General features: G+C 47.0%; 2 protein-coding genes and 1 pseudogene across 6 annotated transcripts; 2 read left to right on the top strand and 1 right to left on the bottom strand.

The window, feature by feature from the left end:
* The first annotated feature begins 4,655 nt into the window (after positions 1–4,655).
* On the top strand, positions 4,656–5,104 carry LOC137752876 (small ribosomal subunit protein eS17-like). The gene has a single exon (XM_068527738.1). It carries the CDS (start codon positions 4,672–4,674, stop codon positions 5,077–5,079), a length of 408 nt encoding a protein of 135 aa, XP_068383839.1. The 5' UTR covers positions 4,656–4,671; the 3' UTR covers positions 5,080–5,104.
* A 9,956-nt stretch (positions 5,105–15,060) lies between these two features.
* Positions 15,061–22,117, top strand: PDP2 (pyruvate dehydrogenase phosphatase catalytic subunit 2). 5 transcript variants are annotated; one of them, XM_068527812.1, is made up of 2 exons: positions 15,061–15,113; positions 17,185–22,117. In XM_068527812.1, exon 2 carries the CDS (start codon positions 17,239–17,241, stop codon positions 18,829–18,831), a length of 1,593 nt encoding a protein of 530 aa, XP_068383913.1. In that variant the 5' UTR covers positions 15,061–15,113; positions 17,185–17,238; the 3' UTR covers positions 18,832–22,117. The 5 variants fall into 5 exon arrangements, with proteins under 5 accessions (XP_068383913.1, XP_068383914.1, XP_068383916.1 ...); XM_068527813.1 differs by having other exon boundaries at positions 15,113–15,195; XM_068527815.1 differs by lacking the exon at positions 15,061–15,113 and adding an exon at positions 15,203–15,317.
* Positions 16,497–16,828, bottom strand: LOC137752630 (large ribosomal subunit protein eL30 pseudogene; annotated as a pseudogene).
* Positions 22,118–24,547: the final 2,430 nt, after the last annotated feature.

Genomic DNA, 24,547 nt, shown 5'->3' with positions numbered 1-24,547 from the left:
GTGGACAGTGAGGGGGCTGAGGAGTGAGGGGAAGTGAAACCGGGACAGCAAATGTATACGTGTGGTTGTGAAGGGGAAGAAAGTGAGAAAGTGATAGCTGAGGGGGCACAGGGTCGAGGCTTTTGGAAAGATGGGCCGGTGGCGTGTCTGAACATCCTTGGGAAGGAGGCCAAGCTGCAGGTCCCAGCGGGGCTGGGGGCACATCGGTCTACTCACTTTGGCCACAGCTCCTGTCATAGTCACTATACCAGAAGGGCACTCCAGGGTCATGGGATACTTCTGGGTTTTGGGTGAGGCCATGAGGAGAGGGTAGAATTAGGCCTTAGACTTCTAGCTTCGAGACCAGGGAGGCAGGTAAGGGAGAGGCTTGCTCTGTTGACTCCCCCCTTCCATTCTCATGCTCAGGGCAAACCTGTCCCCAGAGTGCGCTGGGGCACAGGAGGGGCAGGGCCCCTCATCAAGTGCTGCTCCAGCACAGGGCCAGACAGTTTCAGCCCGGCTGGCACCCCTGGCCCAATCTGGGGGCCATTTTCTCTCTCCATGTTTCAGGAGATGGTGAAAAGGATAGCGTCTGGAGGACAGTGTTTGCTCAGCCTGGGGGCAGGTGGCCGCAGGGAAGTAACGCTAGTAATGCTGCCCCTGACGGCAGGTAAAGGGCCTGGGGCAGATGTCTGACTCTCTCCCTATGATCTAAGAACTGTCATCACCCCCATGTTACAGATGAGGAAGATGAGGCTGGGGGAGGTTAAATAGGCAAATGGCCAAGCAAAATTTGAAGCTGGATCTGTCTGCTAACTCCCCTGCTCTACGCCAGAGCACTGAGCATAGTGGTGACCAAATAGGCCTAATACTACTGGCCCTGCCAGGGATCTTAGCACCCCACCGCCACCTCCCAGGGATGGTGGCACCACAGTGCTGGAGCTGCAGAGGACTTGAGAAATGGGAGCTGATTTTAAAATAATTATCCCAAGGCTGCCAAGATTCCTCATTCCTTACATCCTTCCACTTAATTCATTTATTGTTTTGTTTTTAATTTTATTTATTTATTTATTTATTTATTATCTTTGGCTGCCTTGGGTCTTCGTTGCTACGCATGGGCTTCCTCTAGTTGCAGCGAGTGGGGGCCACTCTTCACTGCAGTGTGTGGGCCTCTCGTTGCGGTGGCTTCTCCTGTTGTGGAGCACGGGCCCCAGGTGCGTGGGCTTCACTGGTTGTGGCACACGGGCTCAGTAGTTGTGGCTCATGGGCTTAGTTGCTCCGCGGCATGTGGGATCTTCCCGGACCAGGGCTCGAACCCGTGTCCCCTGCATTGGCAGGCGGATTCTTAACCACTGTGCCACCAGGGAAGCCCCATTTTTTTAATTTTAAAACTATTTTAAAACCACAGTGGCCTCCTTCTCTTATAATTACAGTGCAAGGTTTGACCCTATTACATCCAATAGGGATGGCCAACCTCAAGGGACCCAGGACTGGGTCCTGAATCCTCATCCATGGCAAGATTGCTTCCTGGAGCCAATGCTGGGCACATTTGGGGTACCCAAGACAAGGTGGGCTCTGCTCGCTCCCAAGATCCCAGAGAGGCCCTCCCAGGGCAGCCAGGTGACCCTCTAAGAGATCTGGACTGGAGGGCCCAGGGGAAGGGGTGGCGGAGGAAAGTAATAGATGTGGGAGATCAAGAGGTACAAAGTTCCAGTTGCAAAATAAATGAATCACAGGTACGAGATGTACAATGTGAAGAACATAGTCAAGAATTTTGTAATATCTTTGTATGGTGACAGATTGTAACTAGACTTAGAGCAGGGATCATTTTGAAATGTATAGAGATATCGAATCACTATGTTGTGTGCCAGAAACTAACATAGTGATGTAGGTCAATCATACTTCAAAAACAAACAAACAAGCTCATAGAAAAAGAAATCAAATTTGTAGTTACCAGAGGCGGGGGTGTGTGGGTAGGGGGGATTGGATGAAGGCAGTCAAAAGGCACAAACCAGTTATAAGATAAATTAGTACTAGGGATGTAATGTACAACATGATAAATATAATGAACACTGCTGTAAGTCATACATGAAAGTTGTTAAGGGGTAAATCCTAAGAGTTCTCGTCACAAGGAAAATTTTTCTATTTCTTTAATTTCTTATCCATACAGGATGATGGCTGTTCACTAGACTTATTGTGACAATCATTTCATGATGTATGTTAAGTCAAATCATTATGCTGTACCTCTTAAATTTATACAGTGCTGTATGTCAATTATAGCTCAATAAAACTGGAAGAAAAAAACAAAAATAAAATTTAAAAATAATAAAAAATTTATATAAAAGAAAAAAGTATATTTCATTTGAAGAATATATTTTAGTTGACTCAATTATATCCAAAATATCTTACCATTTTAACATATCATCAATATGAAAAATTAATGAGATATTTTACATTATTTTGGGGGCTAAATTTTTGAAATCCAGTGAGTATTTCACACTCACTGCACATCTCAACTCAAATTAGCCACATTTCAAGTGCCCAAGAACACATGTGGCCAGTGGCTACCATATTGGACAGCACAGCCCAAAACGGATGTCACTCTTTGCAAGGCCATCTGCTAGCGAGGGGTCCAAGCAGGCCCTCTGGCCAGGCCCAGAGCCAGACAACGCGATGGCAGGAATGAGTCAGATCTGCTTCAAGCCTCTGTCTTCGACAAGGGCAGTCTCAGAACATTTGATACCAACTTGGCTCCCTCTGTCAGGGCCTCCCTCCTCCAGGAAACCTCCCTACTTCCCACCTTCCTCCAGCCTGGCTGGCCCTGTCCCAGGCCACCCTGAAGGACCTTTGCTGTTCCACTGGGAAAAAGGCCAAGACCCTCAGGAAGGAACTGATCGCAAGAGACTGTCAAGAGTTGGGGGAGGTGGTAGTGTCCCTGAGAAGGATCCTGGCTTGGTTGAGGAGACTTGACTAATCTGGGAGGTCTTTCTGGAAGAGGGGCCCAGAGCAAAGTCGTTGGCATCCCAGCGGAGGCACAAAAGCCTCAGCAGCAGTGAACATTTACCAGACAGAGAGGAGGGAGGCCTGGCTCTTGCTCAGCATGTATCGACAAAGAGGAGATGTGTGGCTGGGGACACAGGGGTACCCAGGCTCTGGAGGCCTCAAATGCCAGGCAGGAGTTTGCCCGTACATCCAGGGACCATGAGGAGCCACTGGAGGACTAGAGCAGGGGCTAAAAGCCTCCCAGATTGGAGGAAGAAAACTCTCCCTGAGGCTCAGAAAGTGCTGGGCATCTTGGCCTGAATTCACCTTCTAACTTGGGGCTCAAGTGCAAATTTTGGCAGGTGCAGTTCATAAGCTCCTCCTGCTGCCCCTCCCTGGCCCCGCTGAATGGACTCATGCCCGTGCCCTGGCGGTTCCTGGTTTGGCAGTCTGTGAGTCTAATCTAAATCCCTCCAGCTGCAACCCAAATGCTGTCTTCAGGGGCATGTGAGGGTGAGCTGGTGGCTCTTTATTCCCACTGAGCTGCCCTCCTGGGACAGGAATTGCAGGGAAGGCATGGGGACACAGGCGCCCCGGGCCTGTAGGCCCAGAGCAAAGTCTGGTGGCGCAGTGGTTAAGAATCCACCTGCCAATGCAGGGGACACAGGTTCGTTCCCTGGGCCAGGAAGATCCCACATGCCATGGAGCAACTAAGCCCGTGCGCCACAACTCCTGAGCCTGTGCTCTAGAGCCTGCGAGCCACCACTACTGAGCCCGTGTGCCACAACTACTGAAGCCCACGCACCTAGAGCCCGTGCTCCGCAACAAGAGAAGCCACCGCAATGATAAGCCTGCACACCACAACGAAGAGTAGCCCCCGCTTGCTGCAACTAGAGAAAGCCGCATGCAGCAATGAAGACCCAACGCAGCCAAAAATAAAAATAAATAAATTTAAAAAAACAAAATAAACAAAAAAAAAAACCTGCAGGGACAGATGACCAGAACAGCCTCCCATGACCCCCAGGACCTTGCCCATCAGTGTGACGGGAGAATACCTGGGATGAATTTCCTCCCAGCCCAATGGAATGGGGGCTCAGAGCTAGATTCAACTGATTTACAGAAAATGAAGGCATTTAATATGTTTACCCAAGTCCATGAACTATGACCCCTGCAACACGAGGTCTGTACTTTAGGAGAACTCAGTGTTTGGAAATGGTCTCTCCTAGGAGAGAAGAGCTCAAATGGCATAATTTCAGGCAGGGGCAGGTGAACTGAAAAGATATTTTGGGGGCAGCCAAGCCTTCAAAGCCTTGGCCCCAGCACTAAATCCAGAAGCCTGTGGTTTCTGGGGGCAGCAGAGGGGACTGGGGGGGCCCTTACCCCTTGCAGCTCAGATCAGCCAGGTACAGAGTTGCTCACATGTGTCCTTTGACCCTGGGCTGGGGTTGGAACGCTGAGCACCAAACTGGTTGCTTTAGCTGGCGCCAGTGGCAGTTCCGGCAACTCTGGGAGCCGGGGTCAGGACACAGCAGCCAGCTCTACAGTCTTTGCGGCACCTGCTTTGATCCCAGTGCTGCCTGAGGTCAGAGGTCATGCTGAGGAAAGAAAGTCAGGTGTCAGGCAGCTGGCAGGAGCTACCAACCCCAGCCAACTTCACTAAGCCTTGCTGTAAGTTAAGACACTTAGCTCTTTTACCAAGGACCCGCTGACATGGGCCGCGTTCGCACCAAAACTGTGAAGAAGGCAGCCCGGGTCATCACTGAGAAGTACTACACGCACCTGGGCAACGACTTCCACACCAACAAGCGCATGTGCGGGGAGATCGCCATCATTCCCAGCAAGAAGCTCCGCAACAAGATCGCAGGCTATGTCACACATCTGATGAAGCGGATTCAGAGAGGCCCAGTGAGAGGTATCTCCATCAAGCTGCAGGAGGAGGAGAGAGAGAGGAGAGATAATTACGTGCCTGAGGTCTCAGCCCTGGATCAGGAAATCATTGAAGTAGATCCTGACACTAAGGAAATGCTGAAGCTCTTGGACTTTGGCAGTCTGTCCAAGCTGCAGGTCACTCAGCCTACAGTTGGGATGAATTTCAAAACACCACGTGGAGCCGTTTGAATCTTTCTGCTGTGCTGTAATATTTTCAATAAACCTCGGACCAAAAAAAAAAAAAAAAAGATGCTTAGAGATGGGCCCTCAGTGCCCACACAAGACCTTGCCACCATGTCAGGAAATGCCAGGCTTTACTTCCTTCTTTTCCTGTCCCTCTTCACACTGACACCCAGGAGAACTGGGGTTGTGGCCGTGGGAACAGAAAAAGGAAGAGCCAACGTTTAGGGTTCCACTATCAGACCCGGAGCCTCTAAATCCCAATGTTTTACTATAGCATATTTTAAGATTTATGGAAAAGTTGAAAAAATACAATGAATACCCATAGACTGGCCACCCAGGCTCCCCATTTTATCACTTTTGCTCTCTTCCATTCTCTTTCTTCATATATACATTTTTTTAAACTCTTTGAGAATAAGTTGCAGCCATGATACCCTTTCACCTCTAAATACTTCAGTGGTTTTTCCTAAAAACAAAGACATTCTCTTACATAACCACAGTACAAGAATCAAAATCAGGAAATTAACATTGTTACATTGCTATTATCTAATCAATGTACCTTATTCAGATTTTGCTTACTGTCCCCATAGTGTCTTTGTAAACCCCCAAAATTCCCAGACCATGCACTGCATTCAGTTGTCCAGTCCCTTAAGTCTCCTTTTCTCTAGACAGTTCCTCAGTGTGTCTTTGTCTTTCACAGCCTTGATATGGTTGGAGAGCACAGGCCAGTGATGTAGTAGGATGTCCCTCAATTGGGTTTGTCAGGTGTTTTCTCATGAAGAGACTCAGGTTATGTACTTTTTGTGGGAATATCACAAAACAATCCCATGTTGTCTTCAGCACATGATATTGATTTGCCCCATTACTGGTGATGTTAACTTTGTTTTTTGTTGTTGTTTTTAAATGGAAGCATAACATATATACAGAAAAGTACATATAGCCAATGAACTTTCACAATCTGAACCCACATGTGCAACCAGCACCCAGATCACCAAAAGCATGTTTCCAGCACTCCATACCCCCCAAGTCCTCATTACGTTCCTACCTCCCCAAAGTAACCACTGACCTGACTTTTAATAGCATAAATTACATTTGTCTGGTTTCGAACTTCAACTAAATGAAAGTATTTATTTCAGAAACATCCTTGGTTTCTGGATTTTTTGCTCATAGTATGTTTGTGAGATTCTCAGAGCCTCCTTTTTATAATAATAAACGCCATACCTCCCATTATGAGCCTACAATGAAAACTGAAGAAAATATAACTTATCTCGACACATAATTTCAAAAAATCAGTGTAACACTTTAGTTGTAATATAAAGGACAGTCATTTATAATGCAAAATAAGGTATATTTATATATACAAATAATGTTATTTTCAATAAAGTGATATGTGTGGCAGTATGTAAATGCTGGGGCGCAAGGATGTAATGAAGTCTTCCTGTGTTTGCGCCCGTACTCAGAAGTCCCATAACATGGCAGCTACGAACGCATTCCAGGCAGAGGAGCACGAGTATTGTTGCCATCATGGTGAGACTTTCCTATTTGGTGAACAACTCCTGGTAAAATTCCAAATGACACAAAGTATGATAATTTGCTACATATTAAACCTGTGCAGGCATTACTTTGTGCTTCCAAATAAAATGGAACAAGGTTGTAGACTCCCATGGAGATAAACAGATTCTTCACCTGTCTGAACATCCAGGTGAGATGTTTGAAGGTGGGGCAGGACTCAGACAATCCTTTGTTGTGTGAATCTATCCTGTAGGACTCCTAGCACCCTGACCACCCCAAATGCCAGGGTCTCCTCAGCCATGTGACAACTGACCCCAGATTCTCCAAATGCTTTCTGAGGTGGTACCACAAGTCTAGGGGACAAATGGGGAGGTCATCTGGGGGTCAGAGAACCACAGGGGGGGCACCTGGGGGGGCGTAGGGTAGAAGGTTGGGCATGACCTGAAGGAGGAGGGGGCGTGGATGAGAGCACTGATGGGGTTTCTAAGGTGGGGCCTCCCCATGGCCAGCTCCTGGGTAGCAGGCTGGTCTCTGGGCCTGGAGGATTGGGGACCCTATGTGGACCTTGCTACCCATCCCCCAACTCCTCCCTCAGAGGATGCCACCAGGACCTACTTTCCTGGGCCCTGCATGGACATCTGCTCAACTGCTCTGGATCTCTCAGGAAGTGCACCCCCAACAGACATAGGGGGCCCCATCATCTGTAGCTCCTCTGGGGACCTCTCTGGGCTGAAAAGCCAGTCAAGCCAAACACCAAAAGGATTATAGGACCCTCACCTGTGTAATCAGATATAAAAACAATACAATGTGATACTAAACTGACAGGTAACTATAAAGAAGTTAAACATAGTTCTGATTTCTCCCATTATGTTTTTATTTTAATAAAATATTAAATAAAAAATTATTTTAAAGCACCTTCCTTTGGTGACCCTGAGAACGTGCTCCATGAGCCTGCGCTACGACCAACCAGTGAACACAATCCATGGACTGACTCATTTAATTAACCCCAACACCTTTTGAGGTGGGCACCATTCTTATTCCCATTTGGCAGATGAGATATTGAGGATAAGACTGATTAAGACACTTGCTCTGGGTCACAGAGCGGGCATTGCTGGGACCAGCATTGGATAACACTCAGAGCCAAGACTGAGCCACCACTCTCCAAGCCCCTTAAACGGCATTCAGCCTCTCCACCACTGACTGTCAGTTCCTGGCACTAAGCACCGCGGAGGGATGTACACACACACACACACACACACACACACACACACACACACACACACACACACACACACACACACACACTCTCTCTCTCAGGTGCTTCCCGCAGTGTGTTTACGCCCCCTGGTGGCCATGTGTAGCTTGGTCTTTGCTCCATCCCAGCCAGTGATCACTAGCGGGTGCCCAGCCCAGCTGTGCTGGGAAACAACCTTGCCCAGCAGGTTACTACTTGTCAAAATATTTAAAATATTTTTTGCTGTTGTTTGTGCTCCTGCTTCACTAGCATCCTAAGCTCTTGCTTCCTCTGCTGCCCAGGGGGTCCAGCCCTGGGTGGAGTAGGCAGCTGGTCAGTGCCACCGAGACCACTGGGCTACTGGGGAGAGGGCATGCATGAAAGTCTGAGACAGTGGCCCCACTGTTCCCCAAAGGTATGGAGGATAGAGGAGGGCATTCTAGGCAGGGGAACAATAGGGACAAAGGCCTGGAGGTAGTTACATGGAACTGAAGGTGAGCATGGAAAAAAGCTGAATTAAATTTGACCCAGTCTCCAGCAGAGTCTGGGGGCGGGGGTGCCCTCATTACAGTGACAGGTCCTAGTTCTTTAGACAGAAATATTTCCAGAGCCAAGAAAAGGAGGACAGCTCTGCTTCAACACCCCGCCATACTGTCCCCTGCCCCCATTCTGTAGTCACAACACACCTGGGGGGGTCACCCCGACAACATACATGGGAATGGCTGCCCCCGTTCAGCAGATGGCTGAGCCTCTAAACAGAGGCTCGAAATTCACCCGAGGCCCCTTACCCAAGTCATGTATCCAGTCAATGGCAGAGCTGGGGTTCTCGTGTCTGCCCAACCCTAGGCCCAGCCTCTGAAACCACATTACACAGGGTGCCCTTTCAGAGGCAAAAGAGGCTCTTGTCTTCTGGGAAGGCAGGTGTAAAAAGTACTGAGGGGCTTGGCACTTCATAAATGAGTCCCAAGGCCACAGTGCCACACTGGTTCTCAGCAGGGAAGAAAAAATACCCAGTCCACGGCACTGTTGGTAAGTAAGTAATGTAAGTTGGTGCAGCCACTATGGAAGACAGTATGGAGGTTCCTCAGAAAACTAAAAATAGAATTACCATATGATCCAGCAATCCCACTCCTGGGCATGTATCCAGACAAAACTCTAATTCAAAAAGATACCATATGACCCAGCAATCCCACCACTGGGCATACACCCAGAGAAAACCATAATTCAAAAAGACACATGTACCCCAGTGTTCACTGCAGCACTATTTACAATAGCCAGGTCATGGAAGCAACCTAAATGTCCATCAACAGACAAATGGATAAAGAAGATGTGGTATATATGTACAATGGAATATTACTCAGCCATAAAAAGGAACGAAATTGGGTCATTTGTAGAGACGTGGATGGACCTAGAGACTGTCATACAGAGTGAAGTAAGTCAGAAAGAGAAGAACAAATATCGTATATTAACGCATATATGTGGAACCTAGAAAAATAGTGCAGATGAACCGGTTTGCAGGGCACAAATAGAGACACAGATGTAGAGAACAAACGTATGGACACCAAGGGGGGAAAGTGGCAGGGGGGTGGTGGTGGTGGTGGGATGAATTGGGAGATTGGGATTGACATGTATACACTAATATGTATAAAATAGATAACTAATAAGAACCTGCTGTATAAAAAATAAATAAAATAAAATTTGAAAATTTAAAAAAAAAAGATACATGCACCCCATTCACAATAGCCAAGACATGGAAACAACCTAAATGTCCATCAATAAGTGAATGGATAAAGAAGATGCGGTACAGATATACAATGGAATACTACTCAACCATAAAAAAGAACAAAATAATGCCATTTGCAGCAACATGGATGCAACTAGAGATTATCATACTAAGTGAAGTAAGTCAGAAAGAGAAAGACAAATACCATATGATATCATTTATAGTGTAATTTAAAATATGACACAAATGAACCTATCTACAAAACAGAAACAGACTCATGGACATAGAGAACAGACCTGTGGTTGCCAAGGGGGAGAGGGTTGGAGGAGGGATGGAGTGGGAGGTTGAGGTTAGCAGATGTAAGCTATTATATATAGAATGGATAAACAACAAGGTCCTACTGTATAGCACAGAGAACTAAATATATTCAATACCCTATGATAAACCATAATAGAAAAGAATATTAAAAAAGAATGGATATATATGTATAACTGAATCACTTTGCTTTACAGCAGAAATTAACACAACATGGTAAATCAACTATTCTTCAATTTTTAAAAAATCCTATAGGAAAAAAAAAAAAAACCCAGTCCACAGACTCCCAGCCTTCTACAAGAAGTGGGGTGTTCAGATAGAGGCTTCAATTGTCGCTATTGCCTGATTAAAGTATATTTGATTTTTCATGAGTGTGATTGAAATGCACCAGCCCTGCATTGCCCACTGGAGGACCAGGTTCAGAAAAGACGCATACATTGTTAGCATCCATGAAGATGAAGTTCCTATTAAGTTATAGTCTTTACCTAAAGATGGCTAAACAAAAACACAGCATGGTGAGAGGGTACCCTGTACAGTGTACAGGGGCTCTCCCTCTGGCTTTGGAGAAGCCTAAACTGGTCCCTCAGGCTATCAAATATAGATAAGAAACTTCTAGGAATGTGGCTTGGCTGAGAGTTCAGAGAGCAAGGCCCAGACTCCTCTCAGCCACAAGCTTAAAGGAGAACCTGGGGAAGTCAGTTCAGGTCTTCGGACTCTATTTTGCTCTTCCAAGAATGGATATACGGGCATCTCACAAAGTATATGGGTTCTGCCAGACATGACTAGATTTTACAGCAAAAAGGAGGCTCATGGTGAACTGTTTTGAATTGCTGCTATGAAGTTGGATGAATTACTTTTACTGCACAATTTTTCAGCGCCTTGACTAAGCCATTGTTCACTGTGAAATCTCTTCCAGTGCAGGGTAGTATGGATGTGGTCCTTTTCTCTCAGAATATTTTCTGGGACTATGTTCCATGGAGCACACTTTAGGAAAGCATGGGTGAGATGCTCCTTCACGTTCTTCCCAGCCCTGGCCAAAGGGGTGGAGATGAGACAGGAAGCCCTGGCCATAAAATTCAAGCCCTTCCCTTAGTTGGCAAGGCCAGGACCTTTGTCCCTGCTATTTTCTCTCCATCAAATGCTTTCTCCCAGATACTGCCAGGCTCACTCCCTAACTTCCTTCAGATGTCTGTCCAAAGCTTATCTTATCAGATAAAGCTTCCTGATTCCCCATCTAAAACATCAGGCTCCTCCAGGACCCTGTCCTATTCCCAGCTGCCTCTCTTGCCCCTGAACAGCCCCTACCCAGCCTGTGCTGTGCCTTCTTCCTCCCCACTCCCATGTGTAATTATCTAGGATAGACATTATTGGGGTTTTTCTGATTACTAAATACATGCTGCCTGTTAAAAACATTTTTTAAAAGGGAAATAAAGAAATAAATGGACTGGCAAAGAATGTGAAAGTTCCTACAGAGATAAGCATTGTTAACTTCTGGCACGTGTCCTACTAATCTTTTCTTTGCCCGCAAAGGCATGTGCGAAGAGAAAGCGGGGGTGGGGAGAGATGCAGAAATAATTGCTGTTATTATCAAATGCCTTCTCTTCTTTGTTGTAATCTGGTTTTTCCATCTGAATTCTGTCCTGGTCAATAGCTCCCTCCTGGACTTTCCAACCTGACTCTTGGCTTCCTGTTGGGCGCTGGGGGCGTGCTCAGGCCAATGTGCTGACATTCCACCTCCCACCCTGCCTGAAAGGGGCGCCCTGGGAGCTCAGGGCGTGGCCTCCACAGAAGTGGCGAGAGAGAATTCAAAGTTGCCCGGAGGACTATTGTTTCACAGGGTAGCAAAGCTGCAAGGGAAAGAACAGGAAGTGTGCTTCTGGGGGGCTCCAGGTCGTCTCCCAACTTCCTCTTGCTTCCTCTTCCCCACACTAGGCCCCTATTGCTGTTCTTCTACTCCTCTCCAGATTTACTTTCAAGAAGGGATACGTCATTGGCGACCCAGAGTACAAATGACAACTCCAAGGGCCACACAACTGCCCTCTCCAAGTAGTTCTACAGAGACTCCAAGAGAGGAAATGACTGGCCCAGGATCACATAGCAAGTAGGTGGCAGAGCTGGGCCTCAGGCTTGGGACTCCAGGGTGATGGAAAATTCTGAGCTTGCCAGTTAATATGGCCTGAGTGAGAATGGGTGTGGGATGATGGTGGCAAAGGGAATGATTAGTTGAGTGTCACAGAAGAAGCTGCCCCCTGGCCTAGGTCATCACAGCCCTGGCTGCAGCTGTTCCATCAGGCAGCTGAAAAAGATTGACTTGTGTTTGGAGAAGCCTTAAAGAGACAGAAACACAGGTCGTATTTCCCCTCAAAGGCTCTGCCCATCTTCTACTGAAGGGCAATCTTAGCTTGCCTCTAGAAGCTAGGAGCCTAACATAACCATTTTGAGGCCTCCTGGTAACCTGGCAAGTCTGTCAGTGCTGTTGCTTCAGAACAGGTTTAAGAGGGCTGAGGCAGGACTTGTATTTTTCAAAAATTCCCAAGCCTGTGTCACGAGCATCCTCAAGACTTGCTAAATATGTCCCTGAGTTTGCTGCTCTGCAGGGATTGGTAACCATTCCCTCTAAAGGAAAGGGAGGTGGGGTGTGTGTGTGTGTGTGTGTGTGTGTGTGTGTGTATGTGTGTACGTGCCCGTGTGTGATCAGTTTGGGAGAGGACAGTGCCGGGGAAAGCCACCTGCTTGGTTAAAAGGTGGTGAGGTTAAATCACTTGATTTAGGATGGCACTGGTCTCTGGGACAATTGTCTCAGAGCACAAATGTGCTCAGATCAGCAAGAAGGCTTTTCTGGGCTTATTCAGCTACCTTGGGCAGCAATGATGCCACAGAAACATTGCAAGGGCAAGCTCATGTTGGCAAAGAAGACATCTGAGGTTTTTTATAAACTCTCCCAGATATCAGGCCAGATATGGTTTTGACAGACAAAAACCTTCTGCCACCATCTCAATTCCTCCTGACACAAGATCATGCTCAAATCCAGCTTTCCTAACATTCCATAGATGGTCCTATCTGCATTGCTAAGGAAATCAGGGGACTTGGCCAGAATCATCTAAGAAATCTATCTCCCTACCCCCGCCACTCCTCTGTTTTTAAAATGCAATTTTGCTCCTTTTTTTTTTTCTGATTATACAAGATATTATACAGATGGGGTAATGTGTATTTATTGTAGAAAATTTGTAAGGTTTGCTTTTGACTGCCTCTGTAGGATAAATTAGAAGAAGTAGAATTAGTGGGTCAAAGATCTGTCCCTTGCACAGCCTCAAATTACACTCCCACCTGCCAAGATGGCAATGCCCACTCACCAACATTAGGTATTAATCATGTTTTAATGTTTGTCAGGTTGACTGACAAAAATCAGTATCTCATTTTAATTCACATTTGCTTGGTTTTGAGTGAGACAGAGTATTTTTACATATTTTCTTGGAAAATGACAGCTGAGCTGCTTTCCCTTTCTCAAGGCAGAGATAAGTCCTTTTCCTTCATTTTTTTTCTAATAAGACCTTGTGACAAGGAAGCCTTGGGAGACTGGATAGGGTCCTTGGGCTAGCCATCACGTATAGGGTAACTGAGCTGGTTATAGCCTTTAAACAAAAGTTCCAGTGCACACAAAATCCTCAAGGGTGCATTTTTACTTTGGAAGTGGTGTGTGTGGTAACTTAGAAACTCAGCGGTTTCAGACAGCAGAGTGATGTAATATTCTCAGGAAAGTGTGGTGAGGGCAGCCATCTGTGTGTCCCCTGTAGTCGGCCCAGGGCCTGACATATCGTAGGCACCCATAAGCTGTGCTGCCTCTGTCCTGAAGGATAACCCTCTATAACCCCAAATGGACTATCTATACAAAATAATAATAATTGTACCCATTTATTTAGAATCCCTTGGAGTTATTTTTAGTTTAAGTCCGAAACAGCCATCTTAATATCCAGGAAGAGAGATATTGCAAATTCTGACTTACTGGTAGAACTTCCAGAAAGGGCCAAGGGTGAGTGGCAGTATGAATATCATATCAGAGGCAAGTCTGACAGGAGCTGTTTTATGGCAGCCATGTCCTTGGATCCAGGTGGGCTGGCTAGGCTCCCCAGGTAGGCCAGTGTGTCTTCCTTCCAGAACACCACCTTTTCAGGGCTCTAAGTGGCCTTTTCTGGTCGTCTATTTTTCTCTGCCTCCAGGGAAGACTGCCCTTGACTTATCAGAGGTAATAGACGAGTTCTATTAAAGCAATTCCAGCAGGCCATAACTGGAATTCCACAATTTAAGGGACTGAGGAAATATCTGGTGTCCTGGTTCTCAGCCTTTCTCAACCTATCAACCACTAACTATTGTGGTAACCATCCGTGGCCATGCCAATGTAATTGTCAGTCCAAGGCCCAGTGGTTGGTGGGGAGCCAATGAAGACTTTACTGCAGCAATTTGAGCTGTAGAAGGGTCACCCTACCTGATCTGTAGAAACAGAGCAACTAGGGCTAAGTTGAAGTCACAGGTGGGGAGACCAGATGAGAAGGTTGCAGTGGAGTGGGAGGGTAGCTGGAGGCAAATATTTGGATTGGAGAGATATTTAGGAGGTGAGATGAACAGGATTAGATAACTGACAGGAGACGGGTCGGGGTGAGGGAGGAGGAGTCAAAATGACTCCCAGGCTTGGGGCTTGGGTCTCTGAGCAGATGATGGGGCCGTTACTGGGTTAGGGGAGGAGAGGAAGAGCAGGTCTGGCAGAAAGATGAGTTCCAGACAAGCTATGTTTAACGTGTACATAGGGCCTCCAGAGGGAGGCGTCCAAGTGGACATAGAAGGGTGTGGCGCCTGGGAGAGGGGTCTGCACTGGTCAGCACAGAAATGGAGAGGAAGCCGTTGGGGTATTATTAACAACAGTGAGGAATGGGAGAGGTTGCTCGGTTTGGGGTGCGCAGAACGGGGAGGGGAGTTGTCACCTGGTGGGGGTGCTCAGCCACAAGACTGCCTGGTCCCGAAGCCCAGCGCCGAGCCTACCCAAGGTCAGACCCTGAGGGAGGTGGGGGTAAAGGTTGGGTAGGATGGGCGGGGGAGGGGGAGGAACCGGATTGGGCCCCTCTGGATCCCGCCCCCTCGCCCTCCTCAGCCATTGGGCAATTACGCTGTCCGTCAGGAGCCCGCCTCCACAGATGAACCAATAAAGGGTGGCGAGAGGCTACTTCCTTCTCTAGCTGGATCAGCACAAGAGGTCCCTTCAGGGAGGTGAGTCCGGGGTGTGGGCAGCCGCGGCACCGTAGGCTGGCGCAGAATTGACTGACGGACCCGGCGGCTTTGGCGCAAGCGGGTGAGAGGAGGACCAGGGTGCGATGGAGGGAAGGGGGTGAGCCCGGGATGTGAAAGCCTCTAACCTCGCCGGGTCCGCTCCGGCCCGCAGCATCGGCTCACGTGATGGGGCGGAGAGTGGAGGTGAGGTGAGGTGAGGGGGCGGGCCCGCGGCGGACGGGGAAGAGTCTTGGTCACAGCTAAGGTCACCCCTCTCGCGCGCACGCGCCACGTGGGCTCGCGGCCTTGCGCAGGGCCTTTGGCTGCGTACCGGGACTTCCGCAGTAGCTGTTTTAGCCCTCGGAGTACCCTCTGTGAGCTCAGCATCGCAACTGAATTCCCCTTTTATATAGACCCGGAAGCTGGGGCTCAGGGACGTGGCCGCGCCAGGGTTTGAGGGAGATAGGGCTTGTTGGACTTCGGAGGCCGCGCTCTTTCTTATCTGTGAGGCTTGACTTTGGGATCTGTTTTCTTTAGATACGCGAAATTGTTTGGGTCCGGTCTGCGGCAGATCGCCTTGCGTCGGGCATCGCCGCCTGGCTTCTCTGCAGGGCTGGGGGTGGGGGTGGGGGGCGCGGGGAGGCGCCCTCTGCGCGCCCTGCCCGACCGCTCCAGTCCGTAGTTCGGCGGGGTGGGCTGGGGAGAGGGGGCGGTCCTCAAGTGTGGGCGCTCTCCACACCCCAACAGACAAACTTGAGGAGGGCAGGATTCAGAAACGAAATCTGAAAACACGTGGAAACTCTCCTCCCGGGTCACCAGAGAAAATAGAAAATAGAGCAGCTTTTTTTTTGTCTGAGGAAAAATACCACCAGAGGCTGTTGAAAGTGCTAGGAAACTGCTTCCTTCATGCCCTTGTGGAGGCAGATGTGAACCTTTTGGAACTCAGTTTGGCAATATGAGTCTCCACCCTTTGACCTACTGATGCCAGCCTTGGGAAATAAGTAGGTTAAAACCTAAGTAGGGGAAAGGTTGAGGTGTTAGGCATTGCAGTTTGGTATTTTATCAGTAGAGAGACAGTGGAAACAACCTCTAATCCCCAACGATACACCTAATGATAAAAGTAATAATACCTTTTTTGGAGCCAAAGGGTTATATTTCTTTAAACTGTCACAAAACCTTATGAAACTAGTATTTCCATTCCACGGATGGACAACTGGAACTCAGGCAAGTGAAGTAGTGTGTCTGCTGCTAGACAGCTAGTATCATACCTAGTGTGCTTTTGGGCCTCTGAAATTGCCATGTTTAGCCAATGTTTGAGGCATTCGTTTATATACATGTAGAACAAGCTCTGGCCAGTTTTATTAAAGAAAAATTTTGCATGATTTACTTTTCACCAGTTTCTTCTGGCTTGCTTCTAATCATCACCTGGATCAGTGTGCATACTCTGTAGTATTTTCCTCACACTGTGCCCAATTCAGTATTATTGCCGCTGTAGTGACGGACACCAGTTTTGGCCAACATGGTGTAGTACTCTAGTTCAGATTTCCTCAAGGCTGGGCCGTTGTTGGCGAGGAGGACCAGGTTCACTTTGCCTTGTCTGATCATCTTCAGAGTCTGCTTGTACCCCAGCACATGCTTTCCACTTAACCATAACCAGCTGGAGCCTAGAATTGATCTGACTCCGGGGACTTTTCCGTCTTCTTTGCTGCCACCATCTTCCTGGTTTAGGTGCTGGATGGCGTCCAACAGAGAGCAGCCACCAAGATAGCTGGGGAGCAAGAAAGAGCTTATATTTAAATGAACACTTAAAGCCTACTGGGGAGAGTGAACATGGGAGCTGGGCACTGGGCCCTGGCAAGGGAAAGGATTTGGGAAGGAGGAAAAGGTGGCCCCTCGGGGTAGCCTTCAGTGACTCTTTAAGATCAGAGAGTGTTTAAAAACCCATTTTCTGAAATGTGATTATACATTATAATGGGAGGTTTGGAGACTTGCTTAAGTATTTTGAGATTGTTTTCAGAAGTCATTTTTAAAAAATTAAATTTAAAACTTTCTTAAACTCTTAAATTTTCAGGTTTAAAAAAAACCTTTTTTGCTGAAGGAACACATTTGCTCATACAGTTTCAGAATGTCAAGTACTGTGTCCTACTGGATTTTCAATTCTGCAAGAAACAGCATTGCCACATTACAAGGGGGACAACGTTTATATTCAAGGTATGCCTCAAATAGGATTAAATCAAAATGGAGGCTCTTTCCCCAGGGGCCAGTCACCCTAAAAAACAATGCCTCATGTGGTGGCATTGCTCTGCAGAAAGCCTATAGACACACATCAACAGAGGAAGATGATTTCCACTTGCCACTCAGCCCTGAGCAGGTAAATGAAGTGCTGCGAGCCGGTGAGTCAGCCCACAAGATTCTTGACCTTGTCAGTGGAGTCCCAAGTTCGGTGTTGCGGTTTGAGAGCAACCAGCTGGCTGCCAATTTCCCAGTGGAGGACCGGGGAGGTGTAGCCACCTGCCTGCAGACCAATGGGCTGATGTTTGGCGTCTTCGATGGACATGGTGGCCACGCATGTGCTCAAGCAGTGAGCGAGAGGCTCTTCTACTATGTGGCAGTGTCACTGATGTCCCAGCAGACGCTGGAGCAGATGGAGGGGGCGATGGAAAGCATGAAGCCCCTGCTGCCCATTCTGCAGTGGCTCAAGCACCCAGGGGACAGTATCTACAAGGATGTCACGTCAGTGCACCTTGATCACCTCCGTGTCTACTGGCAGGAGCTGCTGAACCTGCACATGGAAATGGGGCTGAACATTGAGGAAGCATTAATGTACTCCTTCCAGAGGCTGGATTCTGACATCTCGCTAGAGATCCAGGCCGCCCTGGAAGATGAGATGACCAGGAACCTTTCACTCCAGGTTGCTTTCTCAGGGGCAACAGCTTGCATGGCCCATGTCGATGGAGTTCACTTGCATGTGGCAAACGCTGGTGACTGCCGGGCCATCCTTGGTGTCCAGGAAGACAATGGCATGTGGTCTTGTCTGCCCCTCACCCGGGACCACAATGCCTGGAACCCAACCGAGCTGTCACGGCTAACGAGGGAGCATCCTGAGTCAGAGCACAGGACAGTCATCATGGACAACAGGCTGCTGGGTGTCCTCATGCCCTGCAGGGCCTTCGGGGACGTCCAGCTGAAGTGGAGTAAAGAGCTGCAGCGCAGTGTCCTGGAGCGGGGCTTTGACACCGAGGCCCTCAACATTTACCAGTTCACCCCCCCAAACTACTACACTCCACCTTACCTGACAGCCAGGCCTGAGGTCACATACCACAGGCTGAGGCCCCAGGATAAGTTCCTTGTGCTGGCCTCTGACGGCCTGTGGGATGTGCTGGGCAATGAGGATGTGGTGAGGCTGGTGGTGGAGCACCTGGCTGAAGTGTGTCGGCACAAGCCAGACCTGGCCCAGAGACCCGCCAACCTGGGACTCATGCAGAGCCTGCTGCTGCAGAGGAAAGCCCAGGGGCTCCACGCCACCGACCAAAACGCAGCCACACGTCTGATCAGATACGCCATAGGGAACAACGAGTACGGGGAGATGGAGCCCGAGCGGCTGTCGGCGATGCTGACGTTGCCGGAGGACTTGGCAAGGATGTACAGGGATGATATCTCTGTCACTGTGGTGTATTTTAACTCAGACTCGATTGGTGCATCTTACAAGGGGAGTTAAGAGTCTCCCATCCTGTTGCCAAGGTTAACTTAAATGCTCTTCTAAGACATTTTCACTTACTCTTAAACTGACTATTTAGACCTTGTTGTTAAAGGGCAGGCAGATGTAGCTTGCTTAATAATAGACTAACGTGAGAGAAAAAACAGCCTAGGATTAAAAACAATAGTAGTGATTTTATGTCCCTGCATGTTTTGCTCACCTCTTCTACGCAGAAAGGGTGGAACACAGAGACCGTAGACTTGGCTGGGGCTCGTGTAACCCAAGTCCTTTTATAAAGACACTGTTGTTAAACTGTGTCAGCCTGAGCCTGCGAAGGGTAAAATTAATCATGATTCTAAGAATATGAAGAAGTTCAGGATCTTCTGAGGTCTTGATACAAAATCTGCAAAATTGGTAATTCTCAATTCGTAATCATGGCCTTCTAGACTATGAAGGGAGGTTTTGTTTGTTTTTTATTTTGAAGTTCCTAAAGACCTAGGTTTACAAAGCATATTACAGGACACTTTTCTATGCAATATTCTAACTTTTTTTTGTGTGTGATTTTACTTGTGAAAACATTTTGTAATGCTGCATTCAAGTTCCGATTTATTTTATTTTAAAATTGAGTCCTCAAACTTGCAAACAGGCCTGCTCTAAGCGAGCATGCTTGGAATGAGTTTTCTTGGTTTTCAGCTGAGGGTGAAGGTGGCCAGGCCTCTGGACCAGCTGAATTTATTTGTGCAGCTTTCGGGCCTTTCCACTGAGTCCCACCCCCTGAACCTTTGAGCCATGCTAGGAGGTTACTTCTGTCTGAGCCTTAACTCCTTTCCTGCATTAATAAAATTTCCTCCAGCGTTTAGTAAATCTCTGCAGATTTACTCATAGCACTTTTCCTTTCTGATTATACCTCTCAAACATTCTTCTAATTCCACCTAATGTTCCTTCCCCCTCTGCTATGCTGAACTCCCTCACCCTGCTGCTGACTGTGCAATACTGTCTAGAAAGAATGCTCCCACTTCACATGGTTGCAGGGAAGGAGAAAATTCAAGATTGCATGTGGTAATTGTGACAGACAGTTTAGGCAGGACTGCTTATACAGTGGATTCTAGACTTAAAATTCAGCCTGAATCTGGAGAGGTAAAAACATGAAGGACCAGAGAACAGTCACTAAGTCTCCCTAGCTGCATCCCGAGGGGCAGTGGGGAAGAGGGAGGAGTGAGATTTTTCAGATGGGACACTTGCCCATAGACTGTGGGATAAATGGCCATTGCTACTCCTCAGGAACTAGGCCTTATTTAGTATAGGAGTTGGGGCAAAAACATATGTAACCTGTACTGGCTTCTGTGGGCTGCACAGTTTGTGTTTATTTGGAAATTAAACCATGTAGATCCTTTCTGGGGGGATGAATTTCATGTTCTGAATTGCTGTAGCATTTAAACAACAGGAAATGTGTCCCTAAATGGAAACACAAATATAATCCCACAAAACTGACACTTTTTATGTTCCTGCACTATCTTCATTGATTGCTTTCCTCACCCCCTTTCGTACTGAAAGGAAAGCAAATAGCTAGGTTTGACTTCCACATTTTTGTTCACATTCAGGACATTCAAGTGTTGAGAAACTTCTAGCCTGCGGATATTTCCCTGTATGTTTACTGATATGGCTTCATCTAAGAAATTCTCCTTTGAGTGCTTAAGCCTTGGTCCTTTTATTCTGAAACTATTAATATTCCTTCTGATCTCCTAGATCTTAACTCAGAAATAAAATGTGAATCCCTATCATTCAGCTTGCATGACAGTTTGTTACTAGAGCCGAAGACTGCCTGTCTGACATCCTTGTTCTTTATGCCAGCTAAACCCTGGTGCACTCTCTCATTTACCTGGATTACAGTGTCTGAATCCTGTTTTGGAGCCTAGCTTGGGTCATAAATATATCTGATTAAGTAACCTGTGGGACAGCTGAGAGAATACAGACTTCCCACCTGTTCCTTCAAGGGTATCTTTGTTTTTTCTCAGCCTAATAGATTTCCTGCTTTCTAATTGGTCTATTGAGAGAGAGGAAAGCCTGGTTTCTTGTCTGCCTTTTTCCATTGTGAACTCTGTCTGCTCTTGCCATGAATGCTCCAAGGAGCACCTCCTGGTTAAACCCCAGCATGTCTGATTCCCTGACCACAGTTCTGCTGTCACTGACCTTCCTGAGGCACATGGGCTACCACTTGAGGACACTGGGATTTGAGAGAGGGTTGGTGGTACTTGTCAGGTCTTCCGAAACACTTATCATTCCTTTTATGTAAAGATTCTGATACTGAGACTTCTGAAATGAACTAAAAAAATGAGATTGAATCTTTAATGTTTAGGATGTCACTTTTGACTAAAGTACGCTTTGGTGCTTTAAACAGCATATTTACTGTTTTAGGTAAGAAATGGTAATATTGGCATATTTTAGATATTGTTTTATATGTAAATAATACAGTTCTGCTGATTCTGGGGATTGGTCAAAATGGATAGAGAAGTTCTAAATTCAAGTTAGTATGCTAGGTCAAGTTACTTACTCAGTTTTCTGAGATGTTATTTGTAACATTAAAACTAATTTATTATAATGAAAGTGTAAACTTTGAGGTATGTTAATATATAAACATATTTTTCCCAGAAGTACGATTGGCCTAAAAGATCGAGTGGGTTAAGACTTAGGTTAGACACAACTGAGCTGACACCTTTTATATGAGGGAAATAGAAACAGCTCAAACTTGAATTAAAGAGTAGAATAATTCATTGTATAGAACACGACAATGTATTCAGAATGAGTCTAGCTTGACTCTTTCATCCATCAGCCCCTAGTGACCTATTTTTCGTTTGACAATTTTGGGGAAACTTTAACTTCCCAGGTTAAATCAGGATATCCTGGAACTGAGCTATCCTAGTTTCATTGTTAGTGGTTCATTTGTCTCTGAACATGACTCCCATAGCAGAGAACGCCCTGGTGTGGCTTTGAGGCTGGGGAATAAAGGCTGGTGGCACCGCTTTTTCCTGTGAGTTGCCACGTGTGTTAACAAGTGGAAAACACACAGGGACTGCAGTGCGACCGTCTCCTGAGCAGGCTGAGGCTCTGTTCCCGATGCCTTGGGCACCTGACGTTTAGTTTAACTGGCCTCCTGGAAAATATTTATCAAACATTTACTTGGAAAAATTATTAACCATGTTCTTTAATATTTACTGACATTTGTACTGTAAACTGTATACCAATGTTTTTTTGACATTGATTTTCTAACCATGAGAGATATTTAAATGAAACTTGTAAATAGGAAAAATGAGATTTGGTTTCTTTTGTTTTTGAATATTCATATTTTTAAGGTCCTTAGGGTACTAGATTAGGCCAGCCTTTGTTTCACCACCTTTATCTGGTCTGTTCAATAGTCCACCCAAAAGAGAAATTTTCTTTGCAAATTTTCGGTGACTGCTGAGCACACAGGAAGTCCTTGCTTAATGTTAACAGTGTGTGGGAAGCTGAAAAGAATGAAAAGGAAGTGTGAAGGCTTTTGTTGTGAGGGTCTCCACACACTCAAGGCCAAGGCCTGCTGGGATTTCACATTATTTAACTGGCCTTGTAAAACCAGCTTCTTTGTTCATCTTAAATTCAGAGCCAGCTTTGGGGAAAATGTCTAGGCAGCTACCTAGATAGAGTTGAAGACCCCACTCCATCCCACCCCCACTGACTGAGTTTTATCTCATTGCCTCTGAGTGATACCCCTCATAAGGACAGCTCCAATGGGTGCTTCTTAAAATGCAAATACAACTATTAAGTTTTTAAATTTAGTATGGGCTAGGGTCGTTAAACTGGGCCTTGAGGAGCAGATTTGGGGGAGGGAAAGGTGGAAAAGGGACTGTCTGAGGTGTGCTAAGCGTAATGGAGGAGCTGTTTCCTTCTTTATAACATGGTAAAAGCAGGCCCAGAGGCTTGAAAACTTGCCCCTGACACTGTAGTAGGGCAGGAATTTGAACCAAGTCTACTGTGCTGTGCACGTGTCCCAATACTGGGCTTTCAGAAAGGGATAATAATGCAGGAAAAATCTCATGGCCCATTTTTGGCACAGGGCGGGTGGGTGGAGAAGTAGGGCGTGCTGACAAGAAGCTAGATGGATAACCCATGCATTCCAATATCCCATCATTTGGAACTTGATAAAAATAGAGGGGAAACTGGGAGAATTAAATTTTAAACTTTGAGCTCTAACTAGACGGGGAAGTCAATTTATACTGTTCTTTTCACCTCTAGAGTTTTTGCTTCCATTTTACTTGATGCTACTCAATGGCCTTAAGTAGTTCCCAGGCTAGTGACTCTCTGTATCTGGGTAGCTGGCACTCCAAGCAGCTCCCTCTGAGATGGATGGGTGAACCTCTACTGGACCTCCATGGGTCATAGTGTCTTTGTTCCATTGACCCCTGACCTTACCTGTTCCTGGCTGGGAGGAGCAAGAGGGGATTACGGGGGCCAGAGTTCCACTTTCGACTTTCACTGGCGAGGGAATAAGTGAAACTGAACAGGACCCTGTGGGGCCCTCCTGGATACAAAAGCTGCCCCCCCCCCGCCCCCCGTCTCCTGTTTTTTATTTGTAGAAAAGGCCCTAGGCTTTCCCAGAGTTCCAAAGAGCCAGCACAAGAGTTACTAATTAGGGAAGTGAGGGAATTCAGAAACAAAGGAAAAGCAGTTAAACAAGAAAAGTAATGACAATAGCTCATGGATAAAACAGTTCCTCCTCAAGGGGAATGCATAACAATCTGACACTTAGCTTTGAGTTGCTCTGAAGGAACTAAATCCCACCCCCCAAGCCCAGGTGGACGACGGTGACTGCGTGCTGACCACACGCACTGTGGACCTCAGACTGGTTGGAACCAGAAGGCGGATGATTGAGATTACCAAGACATCACCCTGGAAATCCCTGCCCTTTCCCCAGAATAGTTGGAAAAATCCTCCCACTTATTAGCCTATGAAATTACCCAGCCCATAAAAACTAACCACCTAGGGACTTCCCTGATGGTACAGTGGTTAAGAATCTGCCCACCAATGTAGGGGACATGGGTTTGAACCCTGGTCCGGGAGGATCCCACATGCCATGGAGCAACTAAGCCCGTGTGCCACAACTACTGAGCCTGAACTCTGGAGCCCGCGAGCCACAACTACTGAGCCCGCATGCCGCAACTACTGAAGCCCACGCGCCTAGAGCCTGTGCTCGGCAACAAGAGAAGCCACCGCAATGAGCAGCCTGCGCACCGCAGTGAAGAGAAGCCCCTGCTCACGGCAACTAGAGAAAGCCCGCGCGCAGCAACGAAGACCCAACGCAGCCAAAAATAAATAATAAATAAAATAAATTAAAAAAAACCAAAACCCAAACAACTAACCACCCCATATTTCGGGACCCCCTCACCTCTGCCTATGGAAATGTGTATCTCTGCTTTCACTTTACTATGGCTCGCTAGCTCTTGAATTCTCTCCCGCATGAAGCCAAGGACCCTCACTTGGCAGCCCGTCCCAGGAACTCGACAGAGACCTGGGACGTGACCATCCTCTCAGGCCCCATCTTCCTGCAACCTCTTTACAAAGGATATTAATAAATTTACTTCTTACCTGTCACTTTGCCTCTTGCTGAATTACTTCTGCGCCGAGACATAAAGAACCTGAGTTCCATTAAGTCCTGAGACAAGTTGTGGTTTTCAGTTGGAAGATCGTGGGAGCGAGTCCCATC

Source organism: Eschrichtius robustus, chromosome 19 (assembly GCF_028021215.1).
Source record: "Eschrichtius robustus isolate mEscRob2 chromosome 19, mEscRob2.pri, whole genome shotgun sequence".
Classification (NCBI taxonomy): domain Eukaryota; kingdom Metazoa; phylum Chordata; class Mammalia; order Artiodactyla; family Eschrichtiidae; genus Eschrichtius; species Eschrichtius robustus.
The sequence above is the reverse complement of the archived record's forward strand: the minus strand, read 5'-3'. Positions and strand labels throughout refer to the sequence as shown.